The sequence below is a fragment of the Salvelinus alpinus genome, chromosome 3 (genome assembly GCF_045679555.1).
Source record: "Salvelinus alpinus chromosome 3, SLU_Salpinus.1, whole genome shotgun sequence".
Classification (NCBI taxonomy): domain Eukaryota; kingdom Metazoa; phylum Chordata; class Actinopteri; order Salmoniformes; family Salmonidae; genus Salvelinus; species Salvelinus alpinus.
This window is the reverse complement of record NC_092088.1, coordinates 78,733,288-78,752,732: the sequence shown is the minus strand read 5'-3', so window position 1 is coordinate 78,752,732 and position 19,445 is coordinate 78,733,288. Positions and strand designations below refer to the sequence as shown.

Here is a 19,445-nt window from a genome sequence, read left to right as displayed (position 1 = left end):
GTTGGTTCTCCCCTGCTCTCCTGTGGAATGGAGGGTTGGTTCTCCCCTGCTCACCTGTGGAATGGAGGGTTGGTTCTCCCCTGCTCACCTGTGGTATGGAGGGTTGGTTCTCCCCTGCTCACCTGTGGTATGGAGGGTTGGTTCTCCCCTGCTCTCCTGTGGTATGGAGGTATGGAGGGTTGGTTCTCCCCTGCTCACCTGTGGAATGGAGGGTTGGTTCTCCCCTGCTCACCTGTGGTATGGAGGGTTGGTTCTGCCCTGCTCTCCTGTGGTATGGAGGTATGGAGGGTTGGTTCTCCCCTGCTCACCTGTGGAATGGAGGGTTGGTTCTCCCCTGCTCACCTGTGGTATGAAGGGTTGGTTCTCCCCTGCTCACCTGTGGTATGGAGGGTTGGTTCTCCCCTGCTCACCTGTGGTATGGAGGGTTGGTTCTCCCCTGCTCACCTGTGGTATGGAGGGTTGGTTCTCCCCTGCTCTCCTGTGGTATGGAGGTATGGAGGGTTGGTTCTCCCCTGCTCACCTGTGGAATGGAGGGTTGGTTCTCCCCTGCTCACCTGTGGTATGGAGGGTTGGTTCTGCCCTGCTCTCCTGTGGTATGGAGGTATGGAGGGTTGGTTCTCCCCTGCTCACCTGTGGAATGGAGGGTTGGTTCTCCCCTGCTCACCTGTGGTATGAAGGGTTGGTTTTCCCCTGCTCACCTGTGGTATGGAGGGTTGGTTCTCCCCTGCTCTGCTGTGGTATGGAGGGTTGGTTCTCCCCTTCTCTGCTGTGGTATGGAGGGTTGGTTCTCCCCTGCTCTGCTGTTGTTTGGAGGGTTGGTTCTCCCCTGCTCTGCTGTGGTATGGAGGGTTGGTTCTCCCCTGCTCTGCTGTGGTATGGAGGGTTGGTTCTCCCCTGCTCTGCTGTGGTATGGAGGGTTGGTTCTCCCCTGCTCTGCTGTGGTATGGAGGTATGGGGCTCCCCTGCTCTCCTGTGGAATGGAGGGTTGGTTCTCCCCTGCTCACCTGTGGAATGGAGGGTTGGTTCTCCCCTGCTCACCTGTGGTATGGAGGGTTGGTTCTCCCCTGCTCTCCTGTGGAATGGAGGGTTGGTTCTCCCCTGCTCACCTGTGGAATGGAGGGTTGGTTCTCCCCTGCTCACCTGTGGTATGGAGGGTTGGTTCTCCCCTGCTCACCTGTGGTATGGAGGGTTGGTTCTCCCCTGCTCTCCTGTGGTATGGAGGTATGGAGGGTTGGTTCTCCCCTGCTCACCTGTGGAATGGAGGGTTGGTTCTCCCCTGCTCACCTGTGGTATGGAGGGTTGGTTCTGCCCTGCTCTCCTGTGGTATGGAGGTATGGAGGGTTGGTTTTTCTATCCTGCTCACCTGTGGAATGGAGGGTTGGTTCTCCCCTGCTCTCCTGTGGTATGGAGGTATGGGGCTCCCCTGCTCTGCTGTGGAATGGAGGGTTGGTTCTCCCCTGCTTGCTCCACACATTTGCTAGCTCCTCTCTCCTCCCAAAAGGCTGCAAACGGAGATAGAACCAGGTGCGTCCGCACAGAAACACATTCCTCCTCGCTGCCTTTTGCGCTGGAAGATAGTTATCATGGCAACCATCTGCGTCTCTTCTCTTATCATGGCAACCATCTGCGTCTCTTCTCTCCCCTCCTCTCTCTCCGCAGCTCAGGAATCTGATTGAGGAGGACTGGGAGAGGAGAGGAGGGCAAACACACAAGCTTACTTTATATTGTTTCTTTTTTTTCATATTCAAATTGTGTAGCAGAGTAGTGCATGTTTCTAATTCAGAGAAATCCCTTGTCTTTTTGCTTTGAAAGCTGTCCAAGATCAATATGTCACTTGGATAAATTCAATAACAAACAGTATGTTGCAATGTCGGTATGCTCAAGTAAATATATTCAAAAGAAGCCATGTATCAGACCTAAATCAAAAGACACACACACACACCTGCTGTGATTGTCTGTCTGTCTGTCTGTCTGTCTGTCTGTCTGTCTGTCTGTCTGTCTGTCTGTCTGTCTGTCTGTCTGTCTGTCTGTCTGTCTGTCTGTCTGTCTGTCTGTCTGTGTCTCTCTCTGTCTCTGTCTCTGTCTCTGTCTCTCTCTGTCTCTCTCTGTCTCTCTGCCTGTTAGGAGCCCCCTGTGAGGTGAATGTTAGGAGCCCCCTGTGATGGTGGATGTTAGGAGCCCCCTGTGATGGTGGATGTTAGGAGCCCCCTGTGATGGTGGATGTTAGGAGCCCCCTGTGATGGTGGATGTTAGGAGCCCCCTGTGATGGTGGATGTTAGGAGCCCCCTGTGAGGTGGATGTTAGGAGCCCCCTGTGATGGTGGATGTTAGGAGCCCCCTGTGATGGTGGATGTTAGGAGCCCCCTGTGAGGTGGATGTTAGGAGTCCCCTGTGATGGTGGTTGTTAGGAGTCCCCTGTGATGGTGGATGTTAGGAGCCCCCTGTGATGGTGGATGTTAGGAGCCCCCTGTGATGGTGGATGTTAGGAGCCCCCTGTGATGGTGGTTGTTAGGAGCCCCCTGTGATGGTGGATGTTAGGAGCCCCCTGTGATGGTGGTTGTTAGGAGCCCCCTGTGATGGTGGATGTTAGGAGCCCCCTGTGATGGTGGTTGTTAGGAGCCCCCTGTGAGGTGGATGTTAGGAGTCCCCTGTGAGGTGGATGTTAGGAGTCCCCTGTGATGGTGGTTGTTAGGAGCCCCCTGTGAGGTGGATGTTAGGAGCCCCCTGTGAGGTGGATGTTAGGAGCCCCCTGTGAGGTGGATGTTAGGAGCCCCCTGTGATGGTGGTTGTTAGGAGCCCCCTGTGAGGTGGATGTTAGGAGCCCCCTGTGAGGTGGATGTTAGGAGTCCCCTGTGATGGTGGTTGTTAGGAGCCCCCTGTGATGGTGGATGTTAGGAGTCCCCTGTGATGGTGGATGTTAGGAGTCCCCTGTGATGGTGGATGTTAGGAGTCCCCTGTGATGGTGGATGTTAGGAGTCTCCTGTGATGGTGGTTGTTAGGAGCCCCCTGTGAGGTGGATGTTAGGAGTCCCCTGTGATGGTGAATGTTAGGAGTCCCCTGTGATGGTGGATGTTAGGAGTCCCCTGTGATGGTGGATGTTAGGAGTCCCCTGTGATGGTGGATGTTAGGAGTCCCCTGTGATGGTGGATGTTAGGAGTCCCCTGTGATGGTGGATGTTAGGAGTCCCCTGTGATGGTGGATGTTAGTAGTCCCCTGTGATGGTGGATGTTAGTAGTCCCCTGTGATGGTGGTTGTTAGGAGTCCCCTGTGATGGTGGATGTTAGGAGCCCCCTGTGATGGTGGATGTTAGGAGTCCCCTGTGATTGTGGTTGTTAGGAGTCCCCTGTGATGGTGGATGTTAGGAGCCCCCTGTGGTGGTGGATGTTAGGAGCCCCCTGTGAGGTGGATGTTAGGAGTCCCCTGTGATGGTGGATGTTAGGAGCCCCCTGTGATGGTGGATGTTAGGAGCCCCCTGTGATGGTGGATGTTAGGAGCCCCCTGTGATGGTGGATGTTAGGAGCCCCCTGTGATGGTGGATGTTAGGAGCCCCCTGTGATGGTGGATGTTAGGAGCCCCCTGTGATGGTGGATGTTAGGAGCCCCCTGTGAGGTGGATGTTAGGAGTCCCCTGTGATGGTGGTTGTTAGGAGTCCCCTGTGATGGTGGATGTTAGGAGCCCCCTGTGATGGTGGATGTTAGGAGCCCCCTGTGATGGTGGATGTTAGGAGCCCCCTGTGATGGTGGATGTTAGGAGTCCCCTGTGATGGTGGTTGTTAGGAGTCCCCTGTGATGGTGGATGTTAGGAGCCCCCTGTGATGGTGGATGTTAGGTGCCCCCTGTGAGGTGGATGTTAGGAGCCCCCTGTGAGGTGGATGTTAGGAGCCCCCTGTGAGGTGGATGTTAGGAGCCCCCTGTGATGGTGGTTGTTAGGAGCCCCCTGTGATGGTGTATGTTAGGAGTGCCCTGTGATGGTGGATGTTAGGAGCCCCCTGTGATGGTGGTTTTTAGGTGCCCCCTGTGAGGTGGATGTTAGGAGCCCCCTGTGATGGTGGTTGTTAGGAGCCCCCTGTGATGGTGTATGTTAGGAGTGCCCTGTGATGGTGGATGTTAAGAGCCCCCTGTGATGGTGATAGTTAGGAGCCCCCTGTGAGGTGGATGTTAGGAGCCCCCTGTGAGGTGGATGTTAGGAGCCCCCTGTGATGGTGGTTGTTAGGAGCCCCCTGTGAGGTGGATGTTAGGTGTCCCCTGTGATGGTGGATGTTAGGAGCCCCCTGTGAGGTGGATGTTAGGAGCCCCCTGTGATGGTGGTTGTTAGGAGCCCCCTGTGAGGTGGATGTTAGGAGTCCCCTGTGATGGTGGTTGTTAGGAGCCCCCTGTGATGGTGGATGTTAGGAGCCCCCTGTGATGGTGGATGTTAGGAGTCCCCTGTGATGGTGGATGTTAGGAGTCCCCTGTGATGGTGGATGTTAGGAGTCCCCTGTGATGGTGGATGTTAGGAGTCCCCTGTGATGGTGGTTGTTAGGAGCCCCCTGTGAGGTGGATGTTAGGAGTCCCCTGTGATGGTGAATGTTAGGAGTCCCCTGTGATGGTGGATGTTAGGAGTCCCCTGTGATGGTGGATGTTAGGAGTCCCATGTGATGGTGGATGTTAGGAGTCCCCTGTGATGGTGGATGTTAGGAGTCCCCTGTGATGGTGGATGTTAGTAGTCCCCTGTGATGGTGGTTGTTAGGAGTCCCCTGTGATGGTGGATGTTAGGAGCCCCCTGTGAGGGTGGATGTTAGGAGTCCCCTGTGATTGTGGTTGTTAGGAGTCCCCTGTGATGGTGGATGTTAGGAGCCCCCTGTGGTGGTGGATGTTAGGAGCCCCCTGTGAGGTGGATGTTAGGAGTCCCCTGTGATGGTGGATGTTAGGAGCCCCCTGTGATGGTGGATGTTAGGAGCCCCCTGTGATGGTGGATGTTAGGAGCCCCCTGTGATGGTGGATGTTAGGAGCCCCCTGTGATGGTGGATGTTAGGAGCCCCCTGTGATGGTGGATGTTAGGAGCCCCCTGTGATGGTGGATGTTAGGAGCCCCCTGTGAGGTGGATGTTAGGAGTCCCCTGTGATGGTGGTTGTTAGGAGTCCCCTGTGATGGTGGATGTTAGGAGCCCCCTGTGATGGTGGATGTTAGGAGCCCCCTGTGATGGTGGATGTTAGGAGCCCCCTGTGATGGTGGATGTTAGGAGTCCCCTGTGATGGTGGTTGTTAGGAGTCCCCTGTGATGGTGGATGTTAGGAGCCCCCTGTGATGGTGGATGTTAGGTGCCCCCTGTGAGGTGGATGTTAGGAGCCCCCTGTGAGGTGGATGTTAGGAGCCCCCTGTGAGGTGGATGTTAGGAGCCCCCTGTGATGGTGGTTGTTAGGAGCCCCCTGTGATGGTGTATGTTAGGAGTGCCCTGTGATGGTGGATGTTAGGAGCCCCCTGTGATGGTGGTTGTTAGGTGCCCCCTGTGAGGTGGATGTTAGGAGCCCCCTGTGATGGTGGTTGTTAGGAGCCCCCTGTGATGGTGTATGTTAGGAGTGCCCTGTGATGGTGGATGTTAAGAGCCCCCTGTGATGGTGGTTGTTAGGAGCCCCCTGTGAGGTGGATGTTAGGAGCCCCCTGTGAGGTGGATGTTAGGAGCCCCCTGTGATGGTGGTTGTTAGGAGCCCCCTGTGAGGTGGATGTTAGGTGTCCCCTGTGATGGTGGATGTTAGGAGCCCCCTGTGAGGTGGATGTTAGGAGCCCCCTGTGATGGTGGTTGTTAGGAGTCCCCTGTGATGGTGGATGTTAGGAGTCCCCTGTGATGGTGGTTGTTAGGAGCCCCCTGTGAGGTGGATGTTAGGAGTCCCCTGTGATGGTGGATGTTAGGTGCCCCCTGTGATGGTGGATGTTAGGAGCCCCCTGTGATGGTGGATGTTAGGAGTCCCCTGTGATGGTGGTTGTTAGGAGTCCCCTGTGATGGTGGATGTTAGGTGCCCCCTGTGATGGTGGATGTTAGGAGCCCCCTGTGAGGTGGATGTTAGGAGTCCCCTGTGATGGTGGTTGTTAGGAGCCCCCTGTGATGGTGGATGTTAGGAGCCCCCTGTGATGGTGGATGTTAGGAGCCCCCTGTGAGGTGGATGTTAGGAGCCCCCTGTGATGGTGGATGTTAGGAGTCCCCTGTGAGGTGGATGTGTGTAGATGGGTTGTACAGGCTACAATGGCCTCCCAGACCAACTTTTCTGTGTGTAGATGAGTTGTACAGGCTACAATGGCCTCCCAGACCAACATTACTGTGTGTAGATGGGTTGTACAGGCTATAATGGCCTCCCAGACCAACATTACTGTGTGTAGATGGGTTGTACAGGCTACAATGGCCTCCCAGACCAACTTTACTGTGTGTAGATGGGTTGTACAGGCTACAATGGCCTCCCAGACCAACATTACTGTGTGTAGATGGGTTGTACAGGCTACAATGGCCTCCCAGACCAACATTACTGTGTGTAGATGGGTTGTACAGGCTACAATGGCCTCCCAGACCAACTTTACTGTGTGTAGATGAGTTGTACAGGCTACAATGGCCTCCCAGACCAACGTTACTGTGTGTAGATGGGTTGTACAGGCTACAATGGCCTCCCAGACCAACTTTACTGTGTGTAGATGAGTTGTACAGGCTACAATGGCCTCCCAGACCAACTTTTCTGTGTGTAGATGAGTTGTACAGGCTACAATGGCCTCCCAGACCAACATTACTGTGTGTAGATGGGTTGTACAGGCTACAATGGCCTCCCAGACCAACTTTACTGTGTGTAGATGGGTTGTACAGGCTACAATGGCCTCCCAGACCAACTTTACTGTGTGTAGATGGGTTGTACAGGCTACAATGGCCTCCCAGACCAACTTTACTGTGTGTAGATGGGTTGTACAGGCTACAATGGCCTCCCAGACCAACATTACTGTGTGTAGATGAGTTGTACAGGCTATAATGGCCTCCCAGACCAACTTTACTGTGTGTAGATGGGTTGTACAGGCTACAATGGCCTCCCAGACCAACTTTACGGTGTGTAGATGGGTTGTACAGGCTACAATGGCCTCCCAGACCAACATTACTGTGTGTAGATGAGTTGTACAGGCTACAATGGCCTCCCAGACCAACATTACTGTGTGTAGATGGGTTGTACAGGCTACAATGGCCTCCCAGACCAACTTTACTGTGTGTAGATGAGTTGTACAGGCTACAATGGCCTCCCAGACCAACTTTACTGTGTGTAGATGGGTTGTATTTTCACACCAAATCTCAAATGCAGACTCCTGAGGGTCCTATAATGTGTAGGGTGATTACTGCAGTTGCATGTGTGTGCATCGTTGTTCATGTAGTATGAATGAATTGCATAGTAAACACACTATAGTTTTGGCAAGTCGGTTAAGACATCTACTTTGTGCATGACACAAGTAATTTTTCCAACAATTGTTTACAGACAGATTATTTCACTTATAATTCATTGTGTCACAATTCCAGTGGGTCAGAAGTTTACATACACTAAGTTGACTGTGCCTTTAAACAGCTTGGAAAACTCCAGAAAATTACGTCATTCTGATAGGCTAATTGACATAATTTGACTCAATTGGAGGTGTACCTGTGGATGTATTTCAAGGCCTACCTTCAAACCCAGTGCCTCTTTGCTTGACATCATGGGAAAATCAAAAGAAATCAGCCAAGACCTCAGAAAAAAAATGGTAGTCCTCCACAAGTCTGGTTCATCCTTGGGAGCAATTTCCAAATGCCTGAAGGTACCATGTTCATCTGTACAAACAATAGTACGCAAGTATAAACACCATGGGACCACGCAGCCGTCATACCGCTCAGGAAGGAGACGTGTTCAGTCTCCTTGAGATGAATGTACTTTGGTGCAAAAAGTGCAAATCAATCCCAGAACAACAGCAAAGGACCTTGTGAAGATGCTGGAGGAAACAGGTACATATGTATCTATATCCACAGTAAAATGAGTCCTATTTCGACATAACCTGAAAGGCCGCTCAGCAAGGAAGAAGCCACTGCTCCAAAACTGCCATAAAAAGCCAGACAACGGTTTGCAACTGCACATGGGGACAAAGATCGTACTTTTTGGAGAAATGTCCTCTGGTCTGATGAAACAAAAATAGAACTGTTTGGCCATAATGACCATCATTATGTTTGGAGGAAAAAGGGGGATGCTTGCAAGCCGAAGAACACCATCACAGCCGTGAAGCACGGGGGTGGCAGCATCATGTTGTGGGGGGCTTTGCTGCAGGAGGGACTGGTGAACTTCACAAAATAGATGGCATCATGAGGGAGGAAAATTATGTGGATTATTGAAGCGACATCTCAAGACATCTGTCAGGAAGTTAAAGGTTGGTCGCAAATGGGACTTCCAAATGGACAATGCTTCCAAAGTTGTGGCAAAATGGCTTAAGGTCAACAAAGTCAAGGTATTGGAGTGGCCATCACAAAGCCCTGACCTCAATCCTATAGAACATTTGTGGGCAGAACTGAAAAAGCGTGTGCGAGCAAGGAGACCTAAAAACCTGACTCATACTGCATACTGCACCCTGCTCTACCTTACTCTACTCTACCCTACTGTACTCTACCCTACTGTACTCCACTGTACTCTACCCTACTTTACTCTACTCTACCTACTCTACTGCGCTCAACCCTTCCCTACTCTACCCTACCCTACCCTACTCTACCCTACCCTACTCTAGTCTACCCTACATGGTTTCAACTCTACCCTACTCTAGTCTATCCTACTCGGTTTCAACCTTACCCTACTCGGTTTCTACCCTACTCTACTCGGTTTCTACCCTACTTTACTCTATGCCTTCTCCCATTTGTTTTCTCTTTTAGTTTTTGTTTTTGTGATTGGTATTGGTATTTAAAAAATGTTGGGGTTGGGACTTGAACACGTACAGGACATTTCTCCATCAGTTTGCTGCAAGGTTGCCTTGTGAATCTTGTCATTTTCATGTGCTCCTTCTCTGGTCTAGTTTCTATCCGAGGTGTGGTTTCCTTCCAGGTAAAGCTAGTTGGTTTACTCTGTTTTACACATACTCCTTCTCTCTCTTCTTCCTTCTCCCTCTCTCTCCCCCCTCTTTCCCCCCTCTCTCTCTCTTCATTATTTTCCCTCTATCTCTCTCGCTCTCTCCCTCTCTTCTTCTCTCTATAGGGGAGTCAAGCAGGGAGCTGGGGCCCCCTCCTTCGGTGGATGAGGCAGCCAACACATTGATGACGCGCCTGGGCTTCCTGTTGGGAGACAAAACTAGTGAGGGGCCAGACAGAGAACATTACAGCATGGACGAACCAGACAATAGACAGGTGTGTGTGTGTTTGGCCATCCCACAATGCTAACCTCTCCTCTCTCTACCACTGCTATCCCTTAGGAAATGGTGCTGGGGAGGAAAAATGTCTCTCCATATTCGTGATATCTTGAGATTCCAATCGGTGTTCCTCTATTTCTGATCCCATTTGGGAAACACACATTTTAAATTTTTGTGATTTTTTTATTTAACCTTTATCTAGGCAAGTCAGTTAAGAACAAATTCTTATTTACAATGACAGCCTACCCCGGCAAAACCCGGACGACGCTGGACCAATTGTGCGCCACCCTATGGGACTCCCAATCACGGCCGGATGTGATCCAGCCTGGATTTGAATCAGGGACTGTAGTGTAGCCTCTTGCACTGAGATGCAGTGCCTTAGACCGCTGCACCACTCGGGAGCCCAGACATACCTGGGATGTGATGACTTCCCTTTACCTGTGTAACGGCAGCCTTCCTCCTCTTCACGAGAAGAGGGGGTGTAACAGGGATCGGACCAACACGCAGCTTAGCCAGTGCTCAACATGTTTAATAAAACGAAACTGTGACCACTTACAACGATACAAAATAACAAAATGTGGCAAACCGATACAGCCCTATCTGGTGCAGAGAAAACACAAAGACAGGAAACAACCACCCACAAAATCCCAACACACAACAAGCCACCTAAATATGATTCCCAATCAGAGACAACACAAAACACCTGCCTCTGATTGGGAACCATATTAGGCCAAACATAGAAACAGACAAACTAGACACACAACATAGAATGCCCACCCAGCTCACGTCCTGACCAACACTAAAACAAGCAAAACACACAAGAACTCAGAACGTGACAACCTGACAGTTTGATGAGCTTCTTGTTTACAGCCTGTTGCTATACATCTCTGTAAGCCAGGTCCACAGATAAAAAGACACTCACTAAATTGCACTTTACATTCCCAATTTGTCAGTTTCTCCAAGCATAAACTCTTCCGCCCTAATTAAGCCATTATATAACAAAGTTCCTAGATTATTTATTCCGCTCGACACATCAAAACTTCAAAACAGTCTTCGTTCGTTAATATATTCCGCTGCTTTAGTGTGCTGATAACCAGCAGGTTGAATAAGCCTCATATTTCTCTCACCACTGACTGAATCTCGGCTGCTAAATGGCTCTTAGATATATACATATACAGTGCCTTCAGAAAGTATTTACACCCCTTTACTTTTTCCACATTTTGTTGTGGGATTAAAATTGACTTAATTACAATTCTTTGTCAACGATCTACACAAAATACTCTGTCAGAAAAATGGAAGAAAAATGTGAACATTTGCAAAACATTTCTGAAAAATAAAACGCTAATATATCTTAATTAAATAAGTATTCAACCCACTGAGTAGACCTTTGGCAGTGATTACGGAGTCTTTCTGGGTAAGTCTCTAAGAGCTTTGCACACCTGGATTGTACAATATTTGCACATTATTCTTTAAAACATTATTCAACCTCTGTCAAGTTGGTTGTTGAACATTACTAGACAACCATTTCCAAGTCTTACCATAGAGCTGATTGAACCCTTGTGTTGTCTTAAGGGTCAAAAATGACCCTCCACTATGTTAAACAGCAGAGAAAACTCCCTAAATTATATTTTTTCAGCTTGAAATTTGATGACTTTTCCAGAAGTGACCCCAACATTAGAAAAAGTGAAACATCGCCTTTGTTCATATTTCCATGAAAGCTGTACACCACCAGGGTACAAAGATTGTCTTAGGGTCATTTTTGACCCGGCAGTTATAAAATAATTTACACACCACAAAACACACACACACACACACACACACACACACACACACACACACACACACACACACACACACACACACACACACACACACACACACACACACACACACACACACACACACACACACACACACACACACACACACAATGATACATTGAGATTATGTGTGCTACTGATTGAACTCAGCCAGCAGCTCCTAAAGAGGAAGATCACCATGGTTGGCACAGTTAGAAAGAACAAGCCTGAGCTCCCCCCTGCACTCCTCACAACAAGGGGGAGAGAGGCTTTCTCATCAACGTTAGCCTTCACCCCCACCACCACTCTAGTTTCTTACCTCCCGAAGAGTACAAGAATGTGGTCCTCCTGATCACACTGCACAAAACAGCTGAAATCGGTGATGGTGAGGACAGGAAGCCAGCCATCATCCTGGACTACAACCACAACAAAGGAGGTGTGGACAACCTGGACAAGGTGATTGGAGCTTACAGCTGCAGGAGGATGGCTGCCCGCTGGCTCCTGGTCATCTTCCATAACATCATTGATGTGTCCTCATACAATGCCTTCGTGATATAGAACAAGATCAACCATACCTGGATGCCTGATAAGCGGAACAAGAGGAGGGTGTTCCTGGAGCTGCTGGGAAAGGCACTTGTAACCCCACACATTCAAAGAAGGAAGCGCCTCCCCCGCACAGCAGCCTCTGCAGCGCTTGTGAAAGCTATTCAGGGGGCTGAATCTTGTTCTGATCCACCTGAGGCTGCAGCTGGGGCAGGCAAGAGGAGGAGATGTCAATGATGCTCCCCAAAGAATTGTTAGGTTAGATTACTGTTGGTTATTACTGCATTGTCGGAACTAGAAGCACAAGCATTTCGCTACACTCGCATTAACATCTGCTAACCATGTGTATGTGACTAATAAAATTTGATTTGATTTGATTTGAAGAAGGACTGTAAAACTGTAACGGCGTTCCTCCTCCTCTTCATCCGAAGAGGAGGATCAGGGATTAAACCAAAATGCAGCGTCTTGATATGACATGATTTATTTTAAGTAAAGACGAAAACACGAACTTCACTTGAAACTAAACAAAACAACAAACGGAGTAGACGACCCTGAACATAAGAACTTACATAACACGATGAACTCACGAACAGGAAAATGACTACACAAAACGACGAACGAACGAAACAGTCCCGTATGGTGCAAACAAACACAGACACAGGAGAACAACCACCCACGACAAACAAAGTGAAACCACCTACCTTAATATGATTCTCAATCAGAGGAGATGAAAACCACCTGCCTCTAATTGAGAACCATATCAGGTCACCCATTAACCAACATAGAAACAGAAAACATAGACTGCCCACCCACACTCACGTCCTGACCAACTAACACATACAAAAACTAACAGAAAACAGGTCAGGAACGTGACAAAAACAAATACTATGTGCTGCACATGTGAGAAATACATCTGCAAAATCCATGCACACACACTTGCATACTGTCCTACATGTGCTAATTAAAGTTGATTGATTTATGTTCTTCACGTTTTTGTAACTATTATCTTATTCGTATTGATTGTTGTTGTTTATACACCTTGTGGGTGGGGGCAATGGTTAAAAAAATGGGACAAGGCTAGTATTTTGTAGTTGAATTCCTCATTGTACAGTATATAAGAATATATTACTATGTTGCCAAAAAAAGTTCAAGACTGTTATTGTTTCCCTTCAATAAAATGCAATCAAAACTACTTTCTGCACATTTCTGCTACTTTCTTAGTCTACACAAGTGCTATCTCTTGCTAAACATTTATTTTTACACTTATGCAGTACCTTTAGCAATAATAATAATAATAAAACTCTACTTTAGTAAAGAAAACAAGTATGACAGTTGTGTTGTAATAAAAACGAGTGGTGTCCACTGATTAAATGCAGTCTTTCTGCATTGTGAAGAGGGAAAACCCAGATATTCACAAAGTTTGTGATGAATGACAGGTTGTTTCTTCATGCAAAATAGATTTGGGGTTTAAATGTCAATTAAGCTGCTTTATTTTAGGGGTTTAGTGAAGGCGGGTCATTTTTTACCCTTAGGACAAGGGGAGTATACAGAATATTAAGACTACACGATGGTTAAATCAAAACTGTATCTAGGCCACTCAGGAACATTCAATGTTGTCTTGGTAAGAAACTTCAGTGTAGATTTGGCCTTGTGTTTTTGATTATTGTCCTGATGAAAGGTGAATTCATCTCCCAGTGTCTGTTGGAAAGCAGACTTTCCTCTAGGATGTTGCCTGTGCTTAGCTCTATTCCGTTTCTTTTATCATAAAAAACTCCCTAGTCCTTGCCGATGACAAGCATACCCATAATATGATGCAGCCACCACCATGCTTGACAATATAAAGAGTGGTACTCAGTGATGTGTTGCATTTGTCCCATATATAACGCTTTGTATTCAGGACAAAGTTAAATTCTTTGCTACAGTTTTTGCTGTTTTACTTTAGTACCTTATTGCAAACAGGATGCATGTTTTGGAATATTTTTTTACTTCTTTCTTTTCACTCTGTCATTTGATCCATCCTCAGTTTTCTCCTATCACAGCACACTATGTAACTGTTTTAAAGTCACCATTAGCCTCATGGTGAAATCCCTGAGTGGCATCCTTCCTCTCCGGGAACTGAGCTAGGAAGGACGCCTATATCTTTGTAGTGACTGTGTGTATTGATACACCATCCAAAGTGTAATTAATAACTTCACCATGCTCAAAGGGATATTAGATGTCTGTATATATTTTTTCTCTCCCATCTACCAATAGGTGCCCTTCTTTGGCATGTGCGAGCACTGCAAAATAAATGTAAACATACATGTTATTCAATCATTGCACCCACACTTCTCACGTGCGTCAACGAACGTCTGCATAGAACGCTAAAATAGAACTTGGTTCTATTTGTGGCGCTTGACGCGCTGCCCTCTCCCATCTCCTCATTGGTTTAGCCAGCTAGCTAAATTGCCATAAATGTTTAATGCTTTTCGACCTGTCCCCAAATTAATATAGATGGTTCAGAGTTCATTTTGATATTTCAACCTGCGGACGCTCGTGCACGAGAGGTGTGGTCAGCATGTGAGGGACCTTACAGACAATTGTATGTGTGGGGTACAGAGATGAGGTAGTCATTCAAAAATCATGTTAAACACTATTATTGCAACTTATTATGCGACTTGTATAACACATTTTTACTCTTGAACTTATTTAGGCTTGCCATAACAAAGGAGTTGAATCCTTATTGACACAAGACATTTTAGCTTTTAAATTTGTATTAATTTGTAAACATTTGAAAAAACATAATTACACTTTGACATTATGGGGTATTGTGTGTAGGCCTGTGACTAATTTAAATCCAGGCTGTAATAAAACAAAATGTGGAAAAAGTCAAGGGTTGTGTAGACTTTCTGCAGGCACTGTATTTTATATATATATACAGTATACACTACCATTAAAACGTTTTGGTTCACTTAGAAATGTCCATGTTTTTGAAAGAAAAGAAAATTGAAATAACATCAAATTGATCAGAAATACAGTGTAGACATTGTTGATGTGCTACATGACTATTATAGCTGGAAACGGCAGATTTTTTAATGGAATATCTACATAGGCGTAGAGAGGCCCATTGTCAGCCACCATCACTCCTGTGTTCCAATGGCACGTTGTGTTAGCTAATCCAAGTTGATTATTTTAAAAGGCTAATTGATCATTAGAAAACCCTTTTGCAATTATGTTAGCACAGCTGAAAACTGTTGTTCTGATTAAAGGAGCAATACAACTGGCCTTCTTTAGAGTAGTTGGGTATCTGGAGCATCAGCATTTGTCGGTTCGATTACAGGCTCAAAATGGCTAGAAACAATAACTTTATTCTGAAACTCATCAGTCTATTCTTGTTCTTAGAAATGAAGGCTATTCCACATGAGAAATTGCCAAGAAACTGAAGATCTCGTACAACGCTGTGTACTACTCCCTTCACAGGGAGCGTTCCTCTGTCCAGTGTCTGTGTTCTTTTGCCCATCTTAGTCTTTTCTTTTTATTGGCCAGTTTGAGATATGTTTTTGTCTTTGCAACTCTGCCTAGAAGGCCAGCATCCCTGAGTCACCTCTTCACTGTTGTCCTTGAGACTGAGGTTTTGCAGGTACTATTTAATGAAGCTGCCAGTTGAGGACTTGTGAGGCATCTGTTTCTAAAACTAGACATTCTAATGTACTTGTCCTCTTGCTCAGTTGTGCATCGGGGCCTCCCACTCCTCTTTCTATTCTGGTTAGAGACAGTTTGCGCTGTTCTGTGAAGGGAGTAGTACACAGCGTTGTACGAGATCTTCCGTTTCTTGGCAATTTCTTGTCAAAATTACCATTTTAAGCAATACATCAGACACCCTGTGTTCTCTACCTCAAACCTAATTAGAGAGAGAGAGAGAGCGAGAGAGATGGCCGGTCTACCATGGCAGAGGAACATCAAAGCTCTAGGCATTAACAGTTTCTGATAGAGAGATGTGGCCCTAAACAGTACACAGTACACAGTGGCAGAATACCTGAATGCGGTGACTGACTGATTAAGGAAAGCTTTGACTATATACAGACTCAGTGAGCATGGCCTTGCTATTGAGAAAGGCCGCCATAGGTAGAGCTGGCTCTCAAGAGAAGACAGGCTATGTGCACACTGCCCACAAAATGAGGTGGAACCTGAGCTGCACTTCCTAACCTCCTGCCAAATGTATGACCATATTATAAACACATATTTCTCTCAGATTACACAGACTCACATTATTTATTTTTTTAATCCAATTTTGATAAATTCCCATATCTATTAGGTGAAATACCACAGTGTGCCACCACAGCAGCAATATTTGTAAACCTGTTGCCACAAGAAAAGGGCAACCACTGAACAAACACCATTATAAATACAACCCATATTTATGTTTATTTATTTTCCCTTTTATACTTTAACTATTTGCACATTGTTACAACACTGTATATAGCCATAATATGACATTTAAAATGTCTTTATTCTTTTTGGAACGTTTGAGTTGATTGTTTATTGTTCATTTTTTATTATTTATTTTACTTTTGTTTATTATCTATTTCACTTGCTTTGTTAATGTAAACAGATGTTTCCCATGCCAATAAAGCCCTTAATTTGAATCGAATTGAGAGAGTGTCATCATGATGAAATGACCCCCCTGGACTGAATGGTGGAGAGTTGTGGTGTTACATGTTGCTTTAGCTAGATATGTTATGGACTGTATAGTTATGGACTGACGCAGTGTGGCTAACCAAATAGACTGGTGGAGCATGCTAGCTGTTAGTGGTGTTATACTGTAGTAATGTTATGTTGTAGTGGTGTTATACTGTAGTGGTGTTATGCCGTAGTGGTGTTATGCTGTAGTGGTGTTATGCTGTAGTGGTGTTTTACTGTAGTGGTGTTATGCTGTAGTGGTGTTATGCTGTAGTGGTGTTATACTGTAGTGGTGTTTTACTGTAGTGGTGTTTTACTGTAGTGGTGTTATGCTGTAGTGGTGTTATGCTGTAGTGGTGTTATGCTGTAGTGGTGTTATGCTGTAGTGGTGTTTTACTGTAGTGGTGTTATGCTGTAGTGGTGTTATAGTGTATTGGTGTTATACTGTAGTGGTGTTATGTTGTAGTGGTGTTATGCTGTAGTGGTGTTTTACTGTAGTGGTGTTATGCTGTAGTGGTGTTATGCTGTAGTGGTGTTATACTGTAGTAATGTTATGTTGTAGTGGTGTTATGCTGTAGTGGTGTTATGCTGTAGTGGTGTTTTACTGTAGTGGTGTTATGTTGTAGTGGTGTTATGTTGTAGTGGTGTTATGCTGTAGTGGTGTTATGCTGTAGTGGTGTTTTACTGTAGTGGTGTTATGCTGTAGTGGTGTTATACTGTAGTGGTGTTTTACTGTAGTGGTGTTATGCTGTAGTGGTGTTATGCTGTAGTGGTGTTATGCTGTAGTGGTGTTATGCTGTAGTGGTGTTTTACTGTAGTGGTGTTATAATGTAGTGGTGTTATAGTGTATTGGTGTTATACTGTAGTGGTGTTATGTTGTAGTGGTGTTATGCTGTAGTGGTGTTATGCTGTAGTGGTGTTATACTGTAGTAATGTTATGTTGTAGTGGTGTTATGCTGTAGTGGTGTTATGCTGTAGTGGTGTTATACTGTAGTGGTGTTATGTTGTAGTGGTGTTATGCTGTAGTGGTGTTTTACTGTAGTAATGTTATGCTGTAGTGGCGTTATGATGTAGTGGTGTTTTACTGTAGTGGTGGTATGCTGTAGTGGTGTTTTACTGTAGTAATGTTATGTTGTAGTGGTGTTATGCTGTAGTGGTGTTATGCTGTAGTGGTGTTATACTGTAGTGGTGTTATGCTGTAGTGGTGTTATGCTGTAGTGGTGTTATACTGTAGTGGTGTTATGTTGTAGTGGTGTTATGCTGTAGTGATGTTATGTTGTAGTGGTGTTATGCTGTAGTGGTGTTATACTGTAGTGGTGTTATACTGTAGTGGTGTTATACTGTAGTGGTGTTTTACTGTAGTAATATTATGTTGTAGTGGTGTTATGCTGTATTGGTGTTATACTGTAGTGGTGTTATGTTGTAGTGGTGTTATGCTGTAGTGGTGTTTTACTGTAGTAATGTTACGTTGTAGTGGTGTTATGCTGTAGTGGTGTCATGGTGTTGTGGTGTTATGGTGTTATGTTGTAGTGGTGTTATGCTGTAGTGGTGTTTTACTGTAGTGGTGTTACGCTGTAGTGGTGTTATGCTGTAGTGGTGTTATACTGTAGTGGTGTTACGCTGTAGTGGTGTTATGCTGTAGTGGTGTTATGCTGTAGTGGTGTTATGCTGTAGTGGTGTTATGCTGTAGTGGTGTTATGCTGTAGTGGTGTTTTACAGTAGTAATGTTATGTTGTAGTGGTGTTATGGTGTTATGTTGTAGTGGTGTTATGCTGTAGTGGTGTTATGCTGGAGTGGTGTTTTACTGTAGTACTGTTATGTTGTAGTGGTGTTATGGTGTTATACTGTAGTGGTGTTATGTTGTAGTGGTGTTATGCTGTAGTGGTGTTTTACTGTAGTAATGTTATGTTGTAGTGGTGTTATTCTGTAGTGGTGTTTTACTGTAGTAATGTTACGCTGTAGTGGTGTTACGCTGTAGTGGTGTTATACTGTAGTGGTGTTATGCTGTAGTGGTGGTATGCTGTAGTGGTGTTATGCTGTAGTGGTGTTATGCTGTAGTGGTGTTATGCTGTAGTGGTGGTATGCTGTAGTGGTGTTTTACTGTAGTGGTGTTATGCTGTAGTGGTGTTATACTGTAGTGGTGTTATGCTGTAGTGGTGGTATGCTGTAGTGGTGTTATACTGTAGTGGTGTTATGCTGTAGTGGTGTTATGCTGTAGTGGTGTTATGCTGTAGTGGTGGTATGCTGTAGTGGTGGTATACTGTAGTGGTGTTATACTGTAGTGGTGTTATACTGTAGTGGTGTTATGCTGTAGTGGTGGTATGCTGTAGTGGTGGTATGCTGTAGTGGTGGTATACTGTAGTGCTGTTATGCTGTAGTGGTGGTATGCTGTAGTGGTGGTATACTGTAGTGCTGTTATACTGTAGTGGTGTTATACTGTAGTGGTGTTATGCTGTAGTGGTGTTATGCTGTAGTGGTGTTATGTTGTAGTGGTGTTATACTGTAGTGGTGGTATGCTGTAGTGGTGGTATACTGTAGTGCTGTTATACTGTAGTGGTGTTATACTGTAGTGGTGTTATACTGTAGTGGTGTTATGCTGTAGTGGTGTTATGGTGTTATGCTGTAGTGGTGTTATGCTGTAGTGGTGTTATACTGTAGTGGTGTTATGCTGTAGTGGTGTTATACTGTAGTGGTGTTATGCTGTAGTGGTGTTATGCTGTTCTTGTGTTATACTGTAGTGGTGGTATGCTGTAGTGGTGTTATACTGTAGTGGTGTTATGCTGTAGTGGTGTTATGCTGTAGTGGTGGTATGCTGTTGTGGTGTTATGCTGTTGTGGTGTTATACTGTAGTGGTGGTATGCTGTAGTGGTGTTATGCCGTAGTGGTGTTATACTGTAGTGGTGGTATGCTGTAGTTGTGTTATACTGTAGTGGTGTTATACTGTAGTGGTGTTATGGTGTTATGCTGTAGTGGTGTTATACTGTAGTGGTGTTATAGTGTAGTGGTGTTATGTTGTAGTGGTGTTATACTGTAGTGGTGTTATACTGTAGTGGTGTTATGCTGTAGTGGTGTTATACTGTAGTGGTGTTATAG

General features: G+C 46.0%; 1 protein-coding gene across 2 annotated transcripts in view; it reads left to right on the top strand.

Moving 5' to 3' along the window:
* LOC139571406 (protein TANC2-like) overlaps window positions 1–19,445 on the top strand; it is a 230,381-nt gene that overhangs the window by 51,181 nt on the left and 159,755 nt on the right. For both annotated transcript variants that reach the window (XM_071394248.1, XM_071394249.1), the window contains one exon: window positions 9,201–9,349. In XM_071394248.1, coding sequence (XP_071250349.1) covers window positions 9,260–9,349 — 90 coding nt within the window. In that variant the 5' untranslated portion in view covers window positions 9,201–9,259. The remainder of the gene's footprint in view (window positions 1–9,200; window positions 9,350–19,445) is intronic.